The sequence below is a fragment of the Pyxicephalus adspersus genome, chromosome 10, assembly GCF_032062135.1.
Source record: "Pyxicephalus adspersus chromosome 10, UCB_Pads_2.0, whole genome shotgun sequence".
In the NCBI taxonomy this organism is placed as follows: domain Eukaryota; kingdom Metazoa; phylum Chordata; class Amphibia; order Anura; family Pyxicephalidae; genus Pyxicephalus; species Pyxicephalus adspersus.
In genome coordinates this window covers 46541236-46562540 of record NC_092867.1, presented here as the reverse complement: position 1 = coordinate 46562540, position 21305 = coordinate 46541236, and the positions used below count along the sequence as shown (strand labels likewise).

The 21305-nt window shown below is 35.7% G+C and overlaps 1 protein-coding gene across 3 annotated transcripts in view; it reads left to right on the top strand.

The window, feature by feature from the left end:
• Nucleotides 1–21305, top strand: part of OGDHL (oxoglutarate dehydrogenase L) — a 77033-nt gene extending 55728 nt beyond the window's left edge. For all 3 annotated transcript variants that reach the window (XM_072425029.1, XM_072425031.1, XM_072425032.1), the window contains 8 exons: nucleotides 526–653; nucleotides 12621–12799; nucleotides 15496–15567; nucleotides 16414–16539; nucleotides 16622–16694; nucleotides 17100–17263; nucleotides 18626–18780; nucleotides 19079–21305. In XM_072425029.1, coding sequence (XP_072281130.1) covers nucleotides 526–653; nucleotides 12621–12799; nucleotides 15496–15567; nucleotides 16414–16539; nucleotides 16622–16694; nucleotides 17100–17263; nucleotides 18626–18780; nucleotides 19079–19202 — 1021 coding nt within the window. In that variant the 3' untranslated portion in view covers nucleotides 19203–21305. The remainder of the gene's footprint in view (nucleotides 1–525; nucleotides 654–12620; nucleotides 12800–15495; nucleotides 15568–16413; nucleotides 16540–16621; nucleotides 16695–17099; nucleotides 17264–18625; nucleotides 18781–19078) is intronic.

Sequence of the window (21305 nt, the reverse complement as noted above, 5' to 3'; positions counted from 1 at the left end):
GGAACCCTAGAGTTCCAAGGGGCCCTGGTTGAGAAACACTGGTTTAGACTAACATTGACAGGCTATAGAGTTCTGTCTTTTCTGAGGCAATTCTCAGTAGGGATGGGAGGAATGGGAGGTTGAAATCCCAGAGTCTCTAGCTCTGTTATCTTTAACTTCCCTACCATCACAATAATTATCTTTCTTGAAAAAAGTCAGACATTTTTGCTGCATCTGTTAAAGTGCCTGGTCCATTATTTGTAGTCTTAAGTTAATAGACAAATCAAAAGGTACAGGCTCTTTAGAGTGAGGTTTGGAACCCAGGTGGGGAAATCAGACATAAGCCAGTGGGTGATGCATCCTTTTGGCATCAACAAAAATGGAATTATGTTTTTTTTTATTTCGTTATGTTAAACTTATTAATGTGAACTTTGTTAAGGATGTCAGTTTCAAGAGTTCATATTGGATATAAAAAATAATGGCCAATATATGTATGTATTTTACTATTGAAGGCCAATGTATTGATTGTACTTTTTTTTCTCTAAGCCATCGCCATCACGTTTTACATGATCAGGATGTAGATCGTCGAACCTGTGTCCCAATGAATCATCTGTGGCCAGACCAAGCTCCCTACACTGTGTGTAACAGCTCCTTGTCTGAATATGGTGTCCTGGGTAAGTCGTACCATTTAGCTGTACCGTTGCCATTTTTCCCTTGAACTTTCTCTCAACCTAACTCCTTTTCTTTACCTCCTAGCTCACTAACTCTTACCCTAAACCTCTAAACCTAAACCTTTACCACAATCTTATTACCAACAGAACCATCCTAAAGGGAGTACTGGGGCTAATAATTCTAAAAAAAAAAAAAAAAGAATCATCATGTAAATGGAAACAGAAAGTTTAGGGTGCTCCAATGCTGCACCATACAAAATCATGCACCATACAAATCACGCACGTGGATCACATCAGTGTGACTGATGATTTACATGGGGAACTAGTTTTTTCCAAAAATGCCATGAAAAATTGTCAGCTTTATCATTTCTTGTATTTCTAGCAGTGTGTGTTTTTTAACTGAATCCCCAATTTATTAATCTAAACTGAAAATTAATGATGACATTAAAAATGACAATATGTTCTAAAATCTCTTCTGACATAATAGCCAAAATCATTAGGGGCTTCCTAACTTAAATATAAAGGCTGTCTGTGCTCATTTCTCAGTATGAAAATGCTGATTGCTGGCTTTTCATGTGGATTGAATGGTAATCGGTATTTTCAGTCATTTACTAGAAACAAATATGCTGATAAGGTGTTCTGTGTGTCTGACTTTACTTGCTGCATACTTGTTCCAGATCATTAACTCAAAATGTTTGTAAGCTGGGGACAGGAATTAGCAAGAACATTCAGAAAGTAGTGAGCAGTGGCAACCTCCATATTTCATGCACAATCTTTTTTTGTTTGGACGATTCAAATGCAAAGGGGAATTATGCTGATAGATGTGAGAAAGGTTGGCCATTCTACATTTGGGCTAAATACACAGTTGGAATACACAGATGTTAAATGTTTTCTTTTGTCCAGCAATTTGTGCAAGTTATTTCCCTCTGCATGACTACACAACAAAGGCAGAGACACTTATTTCTCAGACTGAAAGATTACAGTGGTGTCCCCACCCTACCTAAATCCTTCTGTTTGAATATTAAAGGAGCAAAAAATGCTGGTAAGTAAGCAAATCTGCTCTCCCTACATTTTGATACATTTATCATTAACACATGTATATACAGCAGAGCTTGATTAGCTCCTACTGCTGCTGCTCCCTCAACTTGTTTTGAGGTACAAGGGATGATGGAAGACTAATATAAAACATATACAGGTGTATATATTAGCTGTAAGTAAAACCACATTTGTATCTGCCTGGAGTTTAGAGTTAAATCATGCTTTTTAATTAAAGCAATGTAGTTACAGTGTGATAAATGCAGCAGTTTTGCAAGTAGCTTTATACTGTATGTTATTTTTTAACAGGTTTGAATGTGATAAACTGCAATCTAGTTGCTATGGGTTAATGCAACTTACCTTATCATTGTGCAGTTTTACTGACATATTGGGTAAGCTTACATGTCGGTTTTACTGTAGCAGAAATAAAAAAAAAATCTCCTCACCTTAAACATTTTAAATTTATCACTATGTGTGAATAAAGAGCAACATATGTGCAGATAAAACTTCCACAAATTAGTCAAATTGCAGGTTTCTCAGCCATGTCTCCCAGTCGTCACAAATGGGCTCATAACGCTGAAGATAAAATTACATTCAGATTAAATGCTGCCAGGGGAAATTTCATCTTGAATACTCTTTGGAATCACGATATATTATGATGCTACAAATATACATATAAGAACTGCAGGACAAAATATTATATAGTCCTCATATGAGATTTTATTGGAAATATAATCAGAAAAGAAAAGAGGGTTTTAAAGTCCATGTGTTTTTTTTTTAATTGGATAAATGCAATCCAAGTACATTAAATTACAGCTGAAAGAAAACACTGTGTCCTGCCAGCATGTTGCAGAGCTGGGACCTTTTCTCACTGTAGGGAAGCAGTGATCTCCAAGTCAGATCCAGAGCTCTACAATCTGTTTTTACCATTAGCTTTGCTGATAGCAGAACTTGCGGATCTGAGTCTGTAAGAGGTATCGGCTTTTGCAAGGGTCCCATTCTGCAGCCTGCTAGCAGAAAACATGCTTTTCTACCCAGGCTGTGTCTGCTTTAGAAAAAAAAGCTGAGACATTGGACACCTTTTCTTCTGAGGCACCTGGAGTGTATTTAGCTAATTGGTTGGTTGATGGTTTCAGTTGGTCTTTAACTTGTTTTCTTTCCCCTCCAACTAACATAAAAGATTCAGCTGCCTCCAACTAACATAAAAGATTCAGCCGCCAGGTTTCCTGTACACTATGTTGCTATGTATAAACATAACGCTAAAGAAAGAGTCTGACTGTAATTTTTAATGGTAGGTTATAAATCTAAATCTAGTGAAAAAGATTATGTAAACATGTCTTAGTTAAATCAGATAAATGGGTGCTACTTCATCCCATTTGATGAACCTCATTGGGTTTCCCTCTGAAGGGACAACATAGAAAAATACAACACACACACAGGATAGACAAGTTAAGTTTGATATACAGATCAGAAAAATAGCACTCCAACATCACTAACCTGATCAGTCACTGTTTTTGGTAGAAATTACTACATAGCAAATTATTTACTAGTAGGTGTAGTAGAGTAATAGAAAACCAACACTCATGGCATGCTTGTTGATGATTCTGCGTAATTGAATCATAATATTAAAGTTCAAAATAATCGCAGTGTGGAGCTTAATTAGTGAGGTCATTCATTCTGTGAAAAACAGGTGTTAATTATAGCCCTTATTTAGGGAAGGCAGCAAATGCTGTACATTCTGGTTTTAGTGCATTTCTCTTAGAAAATCTAAACAAAATGGGTTCTTCTAGACATTGTTAAAAGGAACAGCTTGATTTGACTAAAAAGTTATTTGGAGAGGGGAAAACATATATAGAATTGCCCCAAATTAACTCAAATGCTTTAAAATGGCAAACAAAACCTGAAAGACGTTGAAGAAAATGGAAAACTACCATTCAAATGGATCAAAGAATACTCAAAATGGCAAAGATTCAGCCAATGATCAGCTCCAGGAAGATTAAAGAAGGTCTAAAGTCCCAATGTTGTTAAAAAAAAAAAAAAAAAAGGGCACATGCTGGAGAGGTTACAGGTTGACAAAAAACCCTGTCCCTGTCCTAAGGAGAAATTATGCAACATTTTGTTGACTGATAAAAGCCAGATTGTTCTTCTTGGGTCTAGGGGCTGCAGACAGTTTGTCAGAGGACCCCCCAAGCCAAATTCAGGCCACAGTAGACTGTGAATGTGAAGACAGTGAAGCATGTTGGCGAAAGCATCAAGATATTTTGTTGGACTTTTTTTATCGCATACCAGGCTGTGTATTTGCCATTTAACCCAGAGGTTACGTTATGGTAAAATGTTCAATCACGGTTTCCCTAGTTGATTTCCAGGGGCACATTGGGGCTTTTACTTGGTAAATTAAGAGTTTAAGATAGGGGAACAATATGAATTTAATATAGGAATTTGTCTTTTAAATCTGAATAATGAAAAGTGTCTTGTTAAATGCTGTTTGTGTCTACATGTTTGTCTGTTATGAGGAATGCTTAAAGTTAATTGCACTAAGAGGTTTGCAAGACTTACTCTTTCTGATTCTCCCTTTTCCTGATTAATGTCTTTGGGCCAGACAAGGTTGATTTCATAAAATGTGAAGGGCCTGCATTCACCTACTAAGAGGCACAAGATAGAGCTACAGGTTTCAGAAGGGGTTATTGATATTGGCAGGAGATGTTAGAGCCCCTCCTTGGTGCCTCTTCAGGTAAATCGAGCCTTCCATTTAAACAAATTCGTAAACTAAAGAATTTGTTTTTTGATATGCAGCTGAAAGATGTTTGGAGGGAATTCATCCGACTATAAAAGATTATACTTTTTTTTCCCTGTACATGATACATATTTAGGTATTGATATGATTTTTATAGAGCATTTCCATTTGGATAACTGTATTAACAGAGAAATTTGTTCACGTACAATCTCAGTTAATGCAGCAGTAAAAGTCTTGATGTGTTTGGGGTCCCCAGCAACTCCAGTGTATAAGGTGCATATATAGAAGCATTACTGAGTGAAAATGATATTGATACGGATATTTCCAAAGAATTGAGTAATTTGTTTAGAGAAAATGTCACAGATCAAACTGCCCCAGCTTATATATGAGAAGCACATAAGGCCACTATTAGGGGTAAACTAATTGCACATGGGGCACGTAAGAAAAAAGAAAATAGTACTACACAGTACTACACAGAGTAAAGGAACTGTTGTATCAGATTGCAAAGCTGGAAGTAGTACAAAAACAGTCGCAGTGGAAGACACAGGCCATGCAGTTGACACAGTTACGAACACAGTTAAAGCAAATATTAGATGTAAAGGATAAGTATGCTATTTCTAAAGTTGCTAAGGGATTTTATGAATGGGGGAATAAGTCAGGTAGGTATTTAGCGAATGCTCTGAGGAAGGAGAAAGCTAGGACCTATATATCCAAGATTAAAAAAATTAAAATGATGAATGGGTCCAGCAACCGAGGGAAATGGCCTCGGTGTTCAGGGAATACTATCAGGAGCTTTATCAGGTGCGGAAAGAGAAGATAGTAACGTATCCTAAACAAGCAAAGTTAACTAAAATAACCCCTAAAAAATTGCATAAATTAGAAGGTAATAATAATGAAAATGAATTGAGGGTAGCTAACACCAGCTCCGTCTGGTAAGATGCCAGGAACCTGATGGCTTTTTGCGGAAATACTATAAACAATATAAAGATATACTTCTCCCCTATATATGTAGATATATTATCACAGAAGGGTGCTATGTGAGAAGATATGTTGAGGTCCCATATTACAGTCATACCTAAACCTGGGAAGGACCCCAAAGTTTGTCCTAGCTACCGTCCTATTTCCTTGCCTAATTTTGTTTGATGATGTTTTTTGCAAAAGTATTAGCTAAGAGAATCCAGGTGCTTATCCCTTTATGGGTTCATCGGGATCAGTCGGGATTTGTCCCAGGGAGGGAAGCTAGAGACAACTCTACAAGGGTTTTGTCTATTTTGCAGCGAGCCCACGCTTTTTTCTGTCTACATATGTAGAAAAAGCTTGTGATCGTGATTGTGTGGACTGGCTGTATCTATCCCTGATCCTGAAGCATATGGGTCTTGGACCTAAGATATAAGTGGATAAGTGGTCCTGTATACATGCCCTTCTGCATCTGTTTGTGTAAATGGCACATTGTCGGCACTTTTTAAATTATACAATGGAACCAGACAGGGTTGCCCATTGTCGCCATTACTTTTTGTTATATCTTTGGACCCTTTCCTGAATATAGTACATCAGAATAATAATATATAGGGTGCTAAGATTGATAAAACAGAACATAGATTAGCTGCATATGCTGACGATATTCAGAAGATATTCAGAAAACCTGACATTTCTCTTCCTAACCTATTGTCTGAATTCTCTGAATTTATACTATACGATACTATTTAACTAATTTTAAGATTAATTTACCCAAATCAGAGATTCTTAATGTCAACATTTTAAGATCCATGGAACAGAAATTAAAAAAGTAACTTTTCATTTACATGGTGTAAGAAATCATTAACATACCTGGGTATTGAGATTACATCCTCGTTAATGGGCCTATTAGGGACAAACTATTTGCCATTGTTAAATTCAATCAGGGAAGATATCCAACGCTGGATACAGCTGTGGTTGTCCTGGATAAGGAGGGTTAACGTGGTAAAAATGAATATCTTACCTTGGGTATTTTTTTCTTTTTAAATGTTGCCTATTCTGTTCCTTCCGCATTTTATAAATGTCTAAATAAGCTAGTATCTGTTTTCATTTCTGTTAGTATTCATTTGGCACCCCTGGAGGGCTAGGATCTTTTCGAAAACACTTTTCCGCCCTAAAACCAAAGGTGGTCTGGGACTCCCAGATTTTAAACAGTATTACAACGCTTTTCTTTTGAATAGAGTCCTTAATTGGAAGTATGATGTATTCTCTAAGGGATGGGTTACATTAGAGATGGAGCTTTGCTCAGCCAATTTAAATAACTCACCCCTACTTCCAATTACTGGACACCAATATTTTGCTCCAGGGCTTCAAAAGGATTTTTTGGGACAGTCACCTTATACGGGGTTGTTGTTTACATCAGATTATTTCAGGGGATTCAGTTCCCCCACTGTCACAGCTTGTTCCTTTGGATAAATACAGACAGATACATCAGTGGCAGTATATACAACTATGCCACTTTGTGAGGTCATTACCATACCCCTTACGTTCTGGGAAGAGCTCTTACTCCTTTGGAAGCTATGTTCAGAGGAGAGAATAGACCGCCTCAAACTTTATCAAAATTATTTAAACTTCTAATGAGAGGTATGGAATGAGAGGTACATTGTCACATGTTTATTGGTCCTGCCCAATTATTGAGAGTTATTGGAGAAAAGTACTCCAACTGATTGAGATAATAACAGGATGTACAGTGGAGGCTACACCTTGGAGTGTACTTTTTAATTGTACTCAAATGCAGTGAAGTAGAAATAAGTGCTCCCTGGTGCCCTTTCTCCTTAATGTGGCTAAGACCCAGATTTCCGAAATTTTGGAAAGATCCAAGGGAACGAACCTTCATTAAAGGGTTGGTTATACGGGGGGGAGGAAATATGTAAATTAGAACAAAGTTATCATGATTACTGAGATGCGCCCTCAATGTTTACTACTATCTGGGCCCCCTGGATAATGTTCAAAGATAATGTGCAATACTCGGATATAAACCAAGATGAGACTCCCTGAGATGCCTGGGCATTTTTGGTCCTTCTGTTAAGAGAGCAACTCTGGTTAAATTTATCCCAGTGTATTTGCAAAAATTAGATTTGTGATAAATAGTTATTAACACAGTGACATATTCCTCATGTGTGAGTTGTATGTTTGTTATGTCTTAATATGGTCACTCTCACATTTTTAACACTTTGGTTGTAACATTTTGAGCACTATTATATGCAGGATTGCATAATTAATAGTGGCCTGCCTAAAATAAATTGTATTAATAAGATTAATATATAAATAGAAGATCTCTTATTCAGATTACCTTTTTAAAAGAGTTTGTAACACTGTTTGTGTAGAATTTAACCCTAATTTCCAACACTATACTATATTATTTTCACTAAATGCACATTTAAATGATAGTTTTTCTTTGTGCTATATGTATATTGTATGTTAGTTGTGTATAAAAAAAAAACAATAAAAAATGTTAATATTTAACAAAAAAATACCTCTTTACAAAAACCACAAATTTTAACCTCAGGGTAGATGCTACATGTAGCCCAATGTGTGGTTCAGAACTGCTGCTCACTGGTAAATCTTCAAACACTGCTTCCTTAACCAGCACTGCAATGCAATTGTGGAGTAGCTTGCAGATGCGAGCCGGTGGGATCATTGCAGGGTTTCTGGCTCCTACTGCAGGTCCGAACCTGTACTTATTCACCAGGGTTAAAATTAAAAACAATAAACGCTTGTATAAATGCGGTAAGAGCGCTTATATAATTGTTGGTGTTGTCAGTTCTGCTGGCAGACTTTGGGGCTTAGGCTACATACACACAAATGATTCTCGTTGCAAAATTGGTCTATATGTATGTTTTACTGAAGATAAAGTGAGCATAAAGATACATTTTTTTATTCTTCTATTTAAAAGGACATTTAAAATATAATTTCAGTACAAAGCTTTGCAAAATCATTTAAACAGTATATAATGGCTATATTTAACTTCTGTGCTTTATAAATGCAATTCCTAAATGGATAAAAATGTTGACAATGTAAAAAGAAAAAGACATCAGTAGGAAATAGCCTAAGGGTAGAAGGGTAAACTTGTGTAAACTAAGGGTTAATAAGGAATTGTACCAAATGTTAAACAGTTTTTTTGTTTTTTTCTTGCCAGATTCCCTTATCTGACATCATATGCAAATTTAAGGTCACCCATTTGATCTGCAAATGACTAAAACCAAGTAAATACAAATAACAATAATGTTACATTTCATCTCTGAATCTCACACATGAACAGTGTGTATTATTTTGAAAGTGTTTTTTTTTTTTTTTTTACAATGACAGCTGTATACCACAGCTACTTTGGCTTTTTAAAAATACATCCAGGCATTATTGGCAAATGCAGCAGGGGAGTGGTAGTGGGTAAGGAGCACAGGGTGTGCTATGAACACTCTTGTGTTTCAATGGTGTTTTTTCTGCAATGCTTAAAACTCATAAAACTAGGTTGAAATCACTATTACTATAATTTTCTATACTGTCAGATGTTGTACTTAAAAAAAAAAATCTTTAGTTTTCATGGTCTTAACGCTACTTTTTCTTTTTGGTTCTGCCCATCTGTAAAAATAGTATAGGTAAAATAACTTAGGAACCTAATTTTGTTCATATTTCTACCCTATACCCATCTTTTTTGCTTACTAAATTTTGTGACATTTCAATGGTAAGATAAACACTTTGCAGGTCTCTTTTCCCAGAAGGACTTTGACCAGTAATAGTAGAAATGACAGGTACATGACATCTGCCATTGGGAGCTTAGTGATGGTTTCTAGCCGTGTCTGGCTGTGTGTGTGGAATAACAAGGAGCGCAGACCCTGCCTGTCATCCTAGCCAGCATGCATTGTTCACTTTGTAAAATGGCACTAATTAAAAAGATACTGCTATATTCCCAGCAAGAAACCACAGCTTAAAATGATGATGAGTTTATCTAATATGTATGTAATTCAAATACAGTTAATTCACAGAACATGCCATAAAAATAACTATTTGAGTCTTTTATGTCTATTATATTTTTGGAAATGATAATAGTGAAATCATACTGGAATTTCAAAATTTCAACACATAATTTAAACACTTTTGTGAAAAGTCTTTATCAGTTATAAAAAGCTCGATTAAAAAAAAAAGTTACACCTAAAATAAAAGCTGACCCTTTTACTGGATCTATTGGTGATTTTTTTTTTTTTTTACACTAAACCAAAGAAAGCTATTGAGTTCATCAAGTACTATAATACAAAGTTGCATTGTCCTTTATAGCACGTTGCAGCTTATAGTATAGAGCCAACCAGGTATATAGCTTATAGAGCTTCCTCCAGAGGTTGCTTGGGGTTTCTTGGGGCAATGAAAAATTTGTCCCTCTCAGGTCAGTTACCACTGGTACCAACAATCTTTTTGGTTAACTGTAAGGGTGACATTCTTCCAACTGGTCACTAATGTAGAAGGCATTCTTCTAACTGACCACCATGCTAATGTCTTTTGAGCGGTGGATGTAGTAATCCTAGCAAAATTTTACTAAGACCTGAAAATTGTTTCTTTATTCCTCCATGTTCCTTCATGTTAAAAAGGGCAAAAAAGGCTGGTGTAGGGAATCAGTTTCCATAGTATAATAAAATGTAATACCAGCATTTAGTAGGCAATGAAAAAGTACTGCAGAGGTCATGTGAGCTTGGCTCACAAAAGGCTTTTAGGATATATTTCTTTTTCACTTCCCACATTCAGATAATTAATCCTGAGCATTATCACATAGTGGTAAGAAAGAGTTTAAATATGCTTGTTCATTGTCTTTTCTTTTGTTAAGTTAGCATTTAAAAATAATATAATATAGGAGCATACAGAATACAATGTTTGGCAATTGCAAGTTGCTCAATCTTTATTAATGTACAAAACACAGCAGCACAAATTTACAGTTTGCATAGATTGAGGAAGGTCCAGTAGGTAGTCGCGCACCCAAAAGAATAATTAAAATAATTAGCAGGTACTGTATAGAACTCCAAATATAGTCATGACCCTCTATTTTTTTCTGTGAATATTTATGTAAACTTAAGAACAACCGTAACAATTTCCATTGAATGTTTTTTCCTTTTATGCTTTCCAGAGTTTGCCCACAAAAATATTTATAGAAGTCCCAGTTTGCCCTGTAATTTCCTTGCATACCATTGTACCATTCTGTATTTTAGAACTGGGAGAGCAGACCTTGGGAGATGTTGGGAGATAGATAATTTATTGATCATGTAGGGTGTCCATGTTTTAAAGAATTAAAGTATGGGTCTGTTTATGTTTCATTGTGTCCTGTTTGTCTTTTAGCAATAAATAGGTATTCAAAGGGAATACCAATGCATGAAAGATGAGTTGGAATTTTGATAGACACATTAGGATTCAGGAATTTCAGAAAGGAAACATGAATTATATGGCATATTTTGCCATACAGTCTCAAATGTGTGTGATTCCACTCCTTTTTCATGTAGAAATACAAAAAAGAGCAGGTCATAAGTTCAGGGGATGTTGACAACCTTTTTATTTCTCTTCATGCTAATATTGTTGTGTCTCTTAGTAGAAGAATAAATGTAAGATGTTTGGGTATAGCAAATAAAGGAGAATATAGATTCAGGGACCAGGTATTGCTATTTGTGATTCTAAAGTGTAGTTTGTAAAACATGGAGACCTATCCAGTGCCTGATGCAATAAGATATACACCAAATTCTAGAGCCCAATATTCGGAAAGTAACTTTTAGTATACTTTTTTTTGTCTTTACAAATGAATATTGTAAAGGTGTAATTAGACATTAAATGAGTAAAATACATTGTTTGTAAAGGACAGTTTAGGTTGTAAAAGCTAATTGGAAAATTAAAGGATATTTGTAGTGACTTGTGTATGTGTTAAGCCAATGGAAAACTTTGGATATCTGTAACACTAGGTATGGTATGTTTTGCTATTTTAATACCAATGTTATTGTAGTAATATACAGTGGCTTTAGAAATTATTTAGACACTTTTTTCAGTTTTGTTATTTTGCAGCTTGATGCTACAATCATTAAAACAAATCTCATTATTCTACGCACAGTACTCTATAATGATAAAGTGAAAACAGAGTTTTAGACAATTTAGTAAATGAATTAAAAAGAAAAAACTGAACTTTCACATTTAAGTATTCAGACCTCCTATTTAGTACTTAGTTGAAGCACCTTTGGCAGCAATTACAGCCTTGAGCCTTTTTGGGTATGATGCAGCAAGCTGTTCTCACCTGGATTGGTGGATTTCCTGCCATTCTAGTCTTGAGCATTGTCAAACAGGTTTTCATTGAGAATATCTCTGTACTTTGCTCAATTCAGCTTTCCCTCAACCCTGACCAGTCTCCCAGTCTCTGTTGCTAAAAAACACTCCCACATCATGATACTGCTATCACCATGCTTTACTGTTGGATGGTATTTTCAGGTGATGGGCGGAGCCTGGTTTCCTCTGACATAACTCTTATATTGATGCCTAACAGTTCTGGCTTGGTTTCATCAAACCAGCGAATCTTGTTCCTCACAGTCTAAAAGTCCTTTCTTATGTTGCAAACTCCATCTAGGCTTTTATGTGTTTGACTAGATGGAAGCCTCTTCTCAGTGCAACTCTGCCATAAAGCCCAGATTGTGGAGGGCTGTAGGTTTAGTTGTCATTTTAGATCTTAGTGAAAAGGTGGACAATCAAGGTGCAGAAAAATCTTAGCAGAGATCAAGTTAAATGGGAGGCACCTGTGCTAAATTTCAAATAATTTTGCATTCAGGATTCCAAACAGGAAGTATGAATTATTCTGACAACTCTCCGACTACTATGAAACTATTTCTGTTTGGATATGTTCATAAATCTGCCAAGTAAGCAAGTTTCTTTAGTGGATACAGGCTTACTATCAAAACCCCCTGGGCCTTATCTCTAGAATATGTTTGACACCAACTAAAATGGTGACTGAAGTAATAGCTCCCTTCATTTCTTGGAGAAAAAAAAAGGAATACTGGAAATATCTTTTTTTAAATGCTTTATGACGGATCATATTTTAATGATTAGTTTACTTGCTTTATGCTGATAGGTTGACTGAATATAGCAGAGTGGGGATTCCTGGTTAGTTCATTCTAACAAGCTCCTAGTTAGAAGGTTCTCCCACAGTATCATAACTTGGTTTACGTTTCTTTCAGGCTTCGAGCTTGGTTTTGCCATGGCCAGTCCAAATGCCTTGGTGCTGTGGGAAGCTCAATTTGGTGATTTTCACAATACAGCACAATGCATCATTGACCAGTTTATCAGCTCAGGACAAGCAAAGTGGGTTCGGCACAATGGAATCGTTTTGCTTTTACCACATGGTATGGAAGGAATGGTGAGTGATGCTAACACATCTGGTAATTTTATTGAACAGTTGACTGATTATATACAGGCAATGTTAATTAATATCCCCTGCTCCCCAGCAGTATTATCTCATGAATATCACTGGTCAACAAACAAAGTCATTTTAGGTTATGTTTAATGCACAGATTCTAGATTCCAAATAGGGTATTGGTTTTGCTAGATTGGCTGAAGTTTTTGAAATAATGACTTTCAATATTAACCTCATAGAAAACTAATGAAACATGAAATTTAAGCAGAATAAACTAGATATGCCTACCTATACAAATTACATTTTTCAAATACCTAATGTCAATATATTCTATATTCAGTATATTTACAGAACTAATCACAAGTCATTGAAAAACTCAGTTTGTATGATTTCCTTTTATGCTGATGATCAGGACAATCACGTTGAAGGCTCCAGCAGTAGTCTGCCATCATGTTTCTATCCCATCTGCCCTAAAACCTTTTTTCCATCACCTTTATATCTTGATGGAACCTCTCCCCTTGTTCCTCCAAGGTTGTCTGGAAAATTTTGCAAATGGCTATGGAGATAGTGTTCCTTTTTGCTCATAGTAGCACCCAAATTTTTATAGTTTAGGAGCAAGTTTTGTACAAGTTCAGTGTTCTGCCCAGAATTTTTTTTCGATTGGGTGGGGGAAAACTGTAGCCGGGTGGTAAAAAAAGTGGGCGGGGCTTGACATGGCAAATTTGGAGCTCCTAGTTATTTCTGCCATAGCTATCCAGGAACCCCTACTATTGTGTCAGTGTTCTACCTGCCCCCTTTCCTTTGTTCCAACTTTCTAATTCCTGGTTTGCTAGAATGTACAATTTTTCAATTTTTTTTGTATTATACCCCAACAGTCCAGTGCTGTGTATTTTAATCCAACTCCCTAGATTTCCATGCTTTAATAGTGTAATCCCTTGTAATAGTGTAATATTGTGATCAATGTGGCTTAACAAGTTAGGCTTAGTTCACATTGGCAATAAAAAAAATGGCCCTCCTGAGTGACTATTTCTTGGCAACTGCTGGGCACCTGGGATTGGTAACCTGCGATAACTGCAAGGCACCTGGGATTGATAACCAGTGATAACTGCTAGGCACCTGGGATTGGTAACAGGCCGTAAGTGCTGGGCTTTTCAGGCCTGGAAATTTTTCAAGCAGCAGTAGTTCCTGGCGAGAGGAGAGGAAAATTTTTCCTATTTGTGTGGCTGTGTTTACATTTGTTGTTGGTAAAATCGTCTATTCTGATTCCTGTATCACAAGAACCCCAAACCATGGGTTGGCATTAATTATACTCTACCAGTTGCTATTGCTTTACTATTTTCCCTTGTCACAAAAACTAGAGCCAATTCAATAAAACTGATGTCATTTCTGGATTCGGGCAGACCTAAAAATACACTAAATAAATTAAAAAATCATTGGCAAGTGATTTTTTTTTTTTTTTGTTGAGCTGTGTACTTGATCATCCTAAACTGTTTATCCAAGCTTGGATCTGTTTCTTCCTTTTGTTGTTGTGGGTTTGCTGGTCTCCCATCAGTTTATGTTGATATAAAAAATTGTTTGTACTCAACTATTAACTTTATTATATAAAGGTTACAAATATATCAATATGCTTGTCACTGATCTATCTTAGTAATGTTGAAGTGACTTCTGTGGCATTTTTTTAATAATAATAATATGTAAAGGAATTGGACATTTGGAATTTTACTACAATAAAAAGGGACAAACAATATAAAAACCTTTTTAGATTATTTTAGTGATTAACCTAAAAAAGTACATTTCAGTATGTGTCATTAATGATGGTTAGTGATGTTTAAAGTGATTTTCTAATAAAAATTTTTATTAAACATTGATGTTACCCAAGCAGTTTGCATCCAATCTGAATTAATTGTTTTTCCTGGCCTAAATCCGAAGCCAACTCTTAAACTATATATTTTTTGAATATTTTTATTGTTAAATAATGAAGATAATGGTGGGAACATTTTTTTGTTGTTGCTAATGTCTGTTTCTTTGTTGGGGTGGACAGCCTATGGTCCACCACTGAAAAATAATAAAGCTGCATGCTTTTTTGCAGTCCTTAGATGGTGGTGCTAAAAAATATATGATGGAGTGGTATGTGAACTGCCAAAAAAAAATGTTACATTTATTTGTCAACTTCCTTTTTTTAAACCAAGCTTTCTAGTAACAAGTATGTTGGAAAGGTGAGAAAATAAGGAGGGGGGATATCAAATCTACATGACATGACCATTAGGTGACAAAATTAAAAAACAAAATCTGCTGTTTTAATGCCAGAGTTGACTGCATCATAAATGTCATTGTAATTTTGTTTTTGCCTATAGATCCACTTTAATTCATGACAAACTAGGTACTGCTTTTTGTGTATGTTGTGTGTCTGTCATTCCATATATCTATTGTATTCTGACGTGGTCAATGTATCAATGTAAAAATGAATCTTTGTTTTTTAGAGAAATTTCCACCAGGGAAAATGTTTTGTTCTGTATTTTTTTCAGTAGCAGTCATGACTGCCCTTTCCAGTTCATGTGCATATGTTTTGAGGGACATTTTCTATTGTACCAGAATAAATTGCTTCTTAGAAGCCTTAATGCTGTTTCTTTCCCTCTGCCATCAGTAATGTAATTCAGAGACAAGATTCCATAAACCCTTCTGCTTAATGTTATTACTAGGGACCTGAGCATTCTTCAGCCAGACCTGAAAGGTTCCTGCAGATGAGCAATGATGACAGTGATGCTTATCCTGTAAGTTGATTTGTCTAACACTATGCCTTGCTTTATCTTGACCTCAAACTCTGATTGTACCTGTTCAAGAAGCTTTATTTTGTGTGGGCTATGGAAGAATCTGTATGCTTGTTTTTGCTCTGCTATTCCTCTGCCTAATGTATAATAAAATAAAGGTTATGGCTTCCGTCCAGATTTTGAATTTTATGGAGACAGTGATGTATGATGATGTGCCATCCTAATCAGGCTAATGCAAACATATTACACAGGGAGGTACTGTAGATAGAGCCTCTGTGTGTCTGTGGAGTGAGGTAGCCAGGCATGTTTTTCTTTGGTCTTAGAAATTATTTTTTTAAAGTGGTCTGTAATCAGTTTAACATTAAAAAGCGCAAGCATGTCAAAGTACACCAATTCACATTTCTTTTGGATTTGAATCTGTATGTGCAGAGTCAAGATCCCATATCAGCTAAGTAAAAAAAGGCCAAAGTGTGCCTTCCCTCCTCTCCTGAACAACCCCTGGACCTGTTTATGTGTCCTGAATGGTCCTGTTGGGAATACAGATTAGCACAAAATGCAGTCTGTTGGCCAGTACCCCCAATAAACACCCAGATAGTGGGCTTGTGTGTTTAGGTATACAGTACGTGCATTATTAACAGCTGTATACTGATGGATGCTAAAGACTGAGATATGTCAACCTTTTCTGGGCTTTCAAATGGCCAGTGTATATAAAAAATTTTTATACTGATTGTCACATGGAATTCTTTAATCACCAGAAAACAAATAATACAAGAAGGTTTTTGTGATGGTTTTGTTATTAGTGATCATTTGATTTGAAACATATTTAATTATGAAATCTTGTATCTTCAGGAATTCACCTCAGATTATGAAGTTACTCAACTTTATGACTGCAACTGGATCGTAGTAAACTGTTCAACGCCTGCTAATTACTTCCATGTCCTCAGGCGGCAGATTTTATTGCCCTTCCGCAAACCGGTAAACTTCATACCATGATTATACAAAAAAGTCAGTTTACTTATTTTTTACAATTTAATGCATGTGTCTTGTCATATTTCAGCTCATTGTTTTTACACCCAAATCATTATTGAGGCACCCAGAAGCTAAATCTAGCTTTGAAGAAATGAAAACAGGTTGGTAAAGAGGTGTTAAGTGTGCTGAATCACTCATTTTAATAAAATGCATGTCACATGTAGATAAAAAACAGACCCTGTCACCAACTTCAAATTGCAGATCTTACTTGTAGTCTGCCAAACATACTGAAAAATATATTAAGGATTTACATACTTTTTAATTTGTTATATAAAATTCAGTAAATTCTTCACTGGCATGAAAGCTTGATTTCTTCCTAATTAAAAGTAGTCCATTCTTGTCTTCTGGTTTGACAAAAGCACATTCTTCAGTTATAAAAATTATTAAAAATTATGAAAGTATTAAGCACCTTTACTTAATATAGACAAGGATTCATTTTACAGATTAACACAACCACAGTGCATCTGCTAAACCATTAATGCTGAGGATTTTCTTTGTGACATAAGGTACAGTCTTCCAGCGAGTGATTCCTGAGAGCGGAGCAGCTTGTCACAATCCTCAGGATGTAAGACGGGTCATTTTCTGCACTGGGAAGGTTTATTATGAGCTTGTCAAGGAAAGGCATCAAAAACAGCTGGAAAGCCAAGTAGCAATAACACGGCTGGAGCAGGTAACATATTCCTCAGTATTAATCTGTTTGGCAGAGAATATTTTGACAGCCAGTTTTGTTATAAAACAAATGATACTTGTGGCACTAACTTAAATATTCTTCCTGTCATATCAGTGAAAGATGTGGGGAAAATGGTCCAGATTAGCAATAAAAAGAAAATTTGATGAACAGTTTGTGATTAAGAAGGGTTTATTAACTCTAAATATTAATGGATATTAATGCTAAAAAAGTGGTGCTTTGTGGGGTGCAAAGCTTGCATTCTATCTAGGTTGGTAGGAGTGGCACCTTGGGGACAGTAACCCATTTAAATCTTTTCTATGTTTCTAATTTAGGTGCATAGATAATACCAAATGAATAATTGTTAAAACATACCTTTAAACCTGATGAAGGAGGTCCTCTCCTTTTCCATCTTTACTGCTCCACATGCGCAGTGAGATTGGCACTTTTTCTTTTTACATTTGTTGGAAGATATGTCACCTAATCTCTCATGCCTGTACAATGTAAGTGACATGAAGAAGAACCCAGAAAAAAGAAGAAATAGTAGGACTGGCTGCGAAAAGAGGGAAGCAGAAACCGCATGAGACATCACTGGACTTGGTTTGTGGATAGAGCGTGGTCTTTTCAAAAGAAAATGAAATGGCTTTTTTTTTTTTTTTGGGGGGGGGGGGGGGTACTGTGAGTGGCCTCATTTATTAAATACTTCAATAGGTTTGATTTAAAGTTTTTATTACAAGCAGTAGAAGTAGTACTTAGTAACCTGTTTTCATTTGACAATGCAAGGTTATGACATTAGATGATGATGTCAAGCAGGCAAAACAGCCAGTTGCTGGTGGCACTATGGTGCTTGGTCTAGATTGGAGTAATTCCAGTGTCCACCATTCTACTATCAGAGCTATGCAATTAGTTGCCTCCCTATGATGGCTTCTTGCAGGCTATTTATCCCCACCTCTGGAACCAAGGACACACTGGGGCTCTTCAGTTTTTGTTTAAATGTGATGGGTGCCAAATAGGCAAATGTGCCTAAATAATTGTGTATTTTAGTGTTCTGGCAAATGCTGGAAATATTTAAGTCAACACCACTTTACCCTATTTACTAAGCTAAGTGAACATTCTGTACCAAAGTGAATTAAAATGATTGAACCTTTTATATATTATATTGTTTTACATAACAATTGTCTGTCTACCAGTTAGTGATTTCCAAACTAATTTTTCCATGGTTTATTTGGGTCCAATGTGTTGCTAAGAGCCAGTATACAAAAATTCGTATGATGCTTGATACATTTGGTTCAGTTTGTCTAAATATAGGATATAATGTGGATATTTGTATTTATTCAGGGATTTATTTTAATATTTACATTGCAGATATCACCATTCCCATTTGACTTGGTTAAAGAAGAGGTTGAGAAATATCACAATGCAGAAATGGTGTGGTGCCAGGAGGAACATAAAAATATGGGCTACTATGACTACATCAAGCCACGTTTCCTAACCATTCTAAACCATGCAAGACCAATTTGGTAATTATTATGATTAGGATTAAGTAGTTCATATTTAGATACATTGTAATGTAGTGTATATGAGGAAAACTGCAAACATTTGAGTCTATTTGGGTCCCAAATTAGAACAAATAGTCCATATTCTAAACCAGTATGACATACTTACGACACTTTGGCTAGTGCTTGTCTGGTAATGTTTCTGGAACAAAGATCTGTGTCTTTAGGAAACTTCACAATAAAAGATTTAATTTTTACATTAACAATGCATAAAGACAATAAAAATGTGAAAAAATGCATTGATCGCCCTCTCTCCACCTAGGTATGTTGGTCGGGACCCTGCAGCAGCTCCAGCTACAGGTAACAAAAATACCCACCTTGTGGAACTGAAGAGGTTTTTGGAGACTGCCTTCAATCTGCACTGTTTTGAGGGAAAGACTTTTTAATGGTATATATACCAAGAAAAAAAAAACAAATTTCCACTGTCACTATAACAAAACTCTGTATAAGCTTAGTATAATGAATACCTCCACTATAACAAAACTCTGTAATAAGCTTAGTATAATGAATACCTCCAAATAAATCTGTATTAAAGTTTTCTTTTCTTGTAGATTACAGACTGTTAATTATTGCATACATAATGCAAAGTAGTAATTGATGTGTATTTCAGGTTTTGTTCAGAATCAGTATTAATAAATTAGAAACAAATTGTCCCCAAAGTTCCCACCTTCAGCAACCACTGATGGCAATTTATAACTGAGCAGGGAAATAAGGAACAAAAGTTAACCTATTTGCTCATGGTCAACGAGCAGATTATTTTTTTCCACAGAGAATAATGAAACCAAAATGAACTATCAAGTAGTAGAGTATTTCACCTTTTTCTTTTCTTTCATTTTTCTTTTTGTATATGTGGTAAAATCAGTGTTATCATTTCATTGTACTCTTCTGTATTCTTCATTTAGTAAGTATTGCTATGTTTATCTCTAGTAAATCTGCATTTTCCTTACAGAATAAGGTTAGGTCTACACAGACAATATTAATCTATTGCTCCTGAGAGATTTACCCATTTATTGACAGTCATCATAGCATCACATTGATTTTGATGTGTTGGAAATCACGAAATTACAAGTAGTTGTTGAAAATAAGTTATGAGGTTTTTATTATTATGACTCAGGGCTGCCTGGAGTCACATCCAGAGAAGGGAAGGGAGCCACACAGACATTCTGTGTGTTAGAATATGTCTGTATCTCAGGGAATGTGGACCCCAAAATAGTTTATACATGGATATTAATATTTCTCTGAAAATGAAGTGGGATTAAGGTAAAAAAACTGTTCAAATATGAATATTGCTTTATGCAGATCTTGCCTATGATGACCCTAGATACAAGATAGCAATGTGATGTGCTGTGAGGATCTTAATAACAATAGGTTTAGACTAGTAAATAATTATGCATGCAGACATAACACTGTGCTGTTAGCAGACAAGTTACTACGCTTGACTGAGAACAACAAAAATTATGGAAAGATTCAAAGTTTATAGAAATTTTCTAAAAATCTATGGACCAAGGATATCCACAGTGTTGCAAGGTGCTTGCTGAAAATCCACTAAAATCATTAAAAATGCGGACTTTATTTGGGCTTTGGATCTTTCATTTTGCTAGGCAGGGCTCAGTGCTGGATTGGCTTGACTTATTTGTGCTGCAGAAACAACAATTTTAGCTTTGCCTTGGTTGTATTTTAAATGAATCCCAAGCTTTAAAGGTCCTTGTTGCATGATCGAAAACTTTTAGGCAAGACAATTTTAGAGACGAAACAAGATTACTTACCTCCCTTACCCTCAGGGTTCTTCAATTCTGAGAAATCATCTTCTAATGTGGAAGTATTGATGTTTGTGGTCCTTTGTAGTTCTCGCTGATTCCTCCTCCTAACCTCCACGGTACTGCAGGAAGAATTTATTGAGAACTGCAAGGGACCAAATAGATCAAAATCTAAGTTAGGTTTGGGCTAAGTTTGTACTTATTTGTCAGACAATGTGGTCTAGACAAGCCCCATGATGTTTTCCATCTCTGGTTTAAAAAACTGTAGATGTTCTGTGTCTCCAGATATATAGAAACAAAAAATCTTTATTGGCTTGCCCTCCTGAAAATGCTAGTTTTCTGGTTGTTATGCTGTATACTCATTCCAGGTCGGTGACTGAGAAGGCTTTGAGGCCAAAGGCAACCAAATCAGCGCAGACCTACTTACTTCCACACAGGTTTACTCCAATAAAAAAGCAACAACACATTTGCAGACAGTACTATGCTGGTTAGCCTAGTTTTTGCAGACAGAAAAATAGAAATAGATCACAGGTGTATGCAAAAGTACAAAACATAAAGTAAATATATATAATATTGGAAATGTATTGTCAATGAAGGTTAACCTACAAGATAAGAATCTGTAAAATGTACGCACATGTGGAATTATATTTTAATGCTTACAAAATGAAAAATTGTGTTGTTCATTTTGCATTTTATGGTGCTATGTTTAAATAAAGCCTCTATAATCAAGAA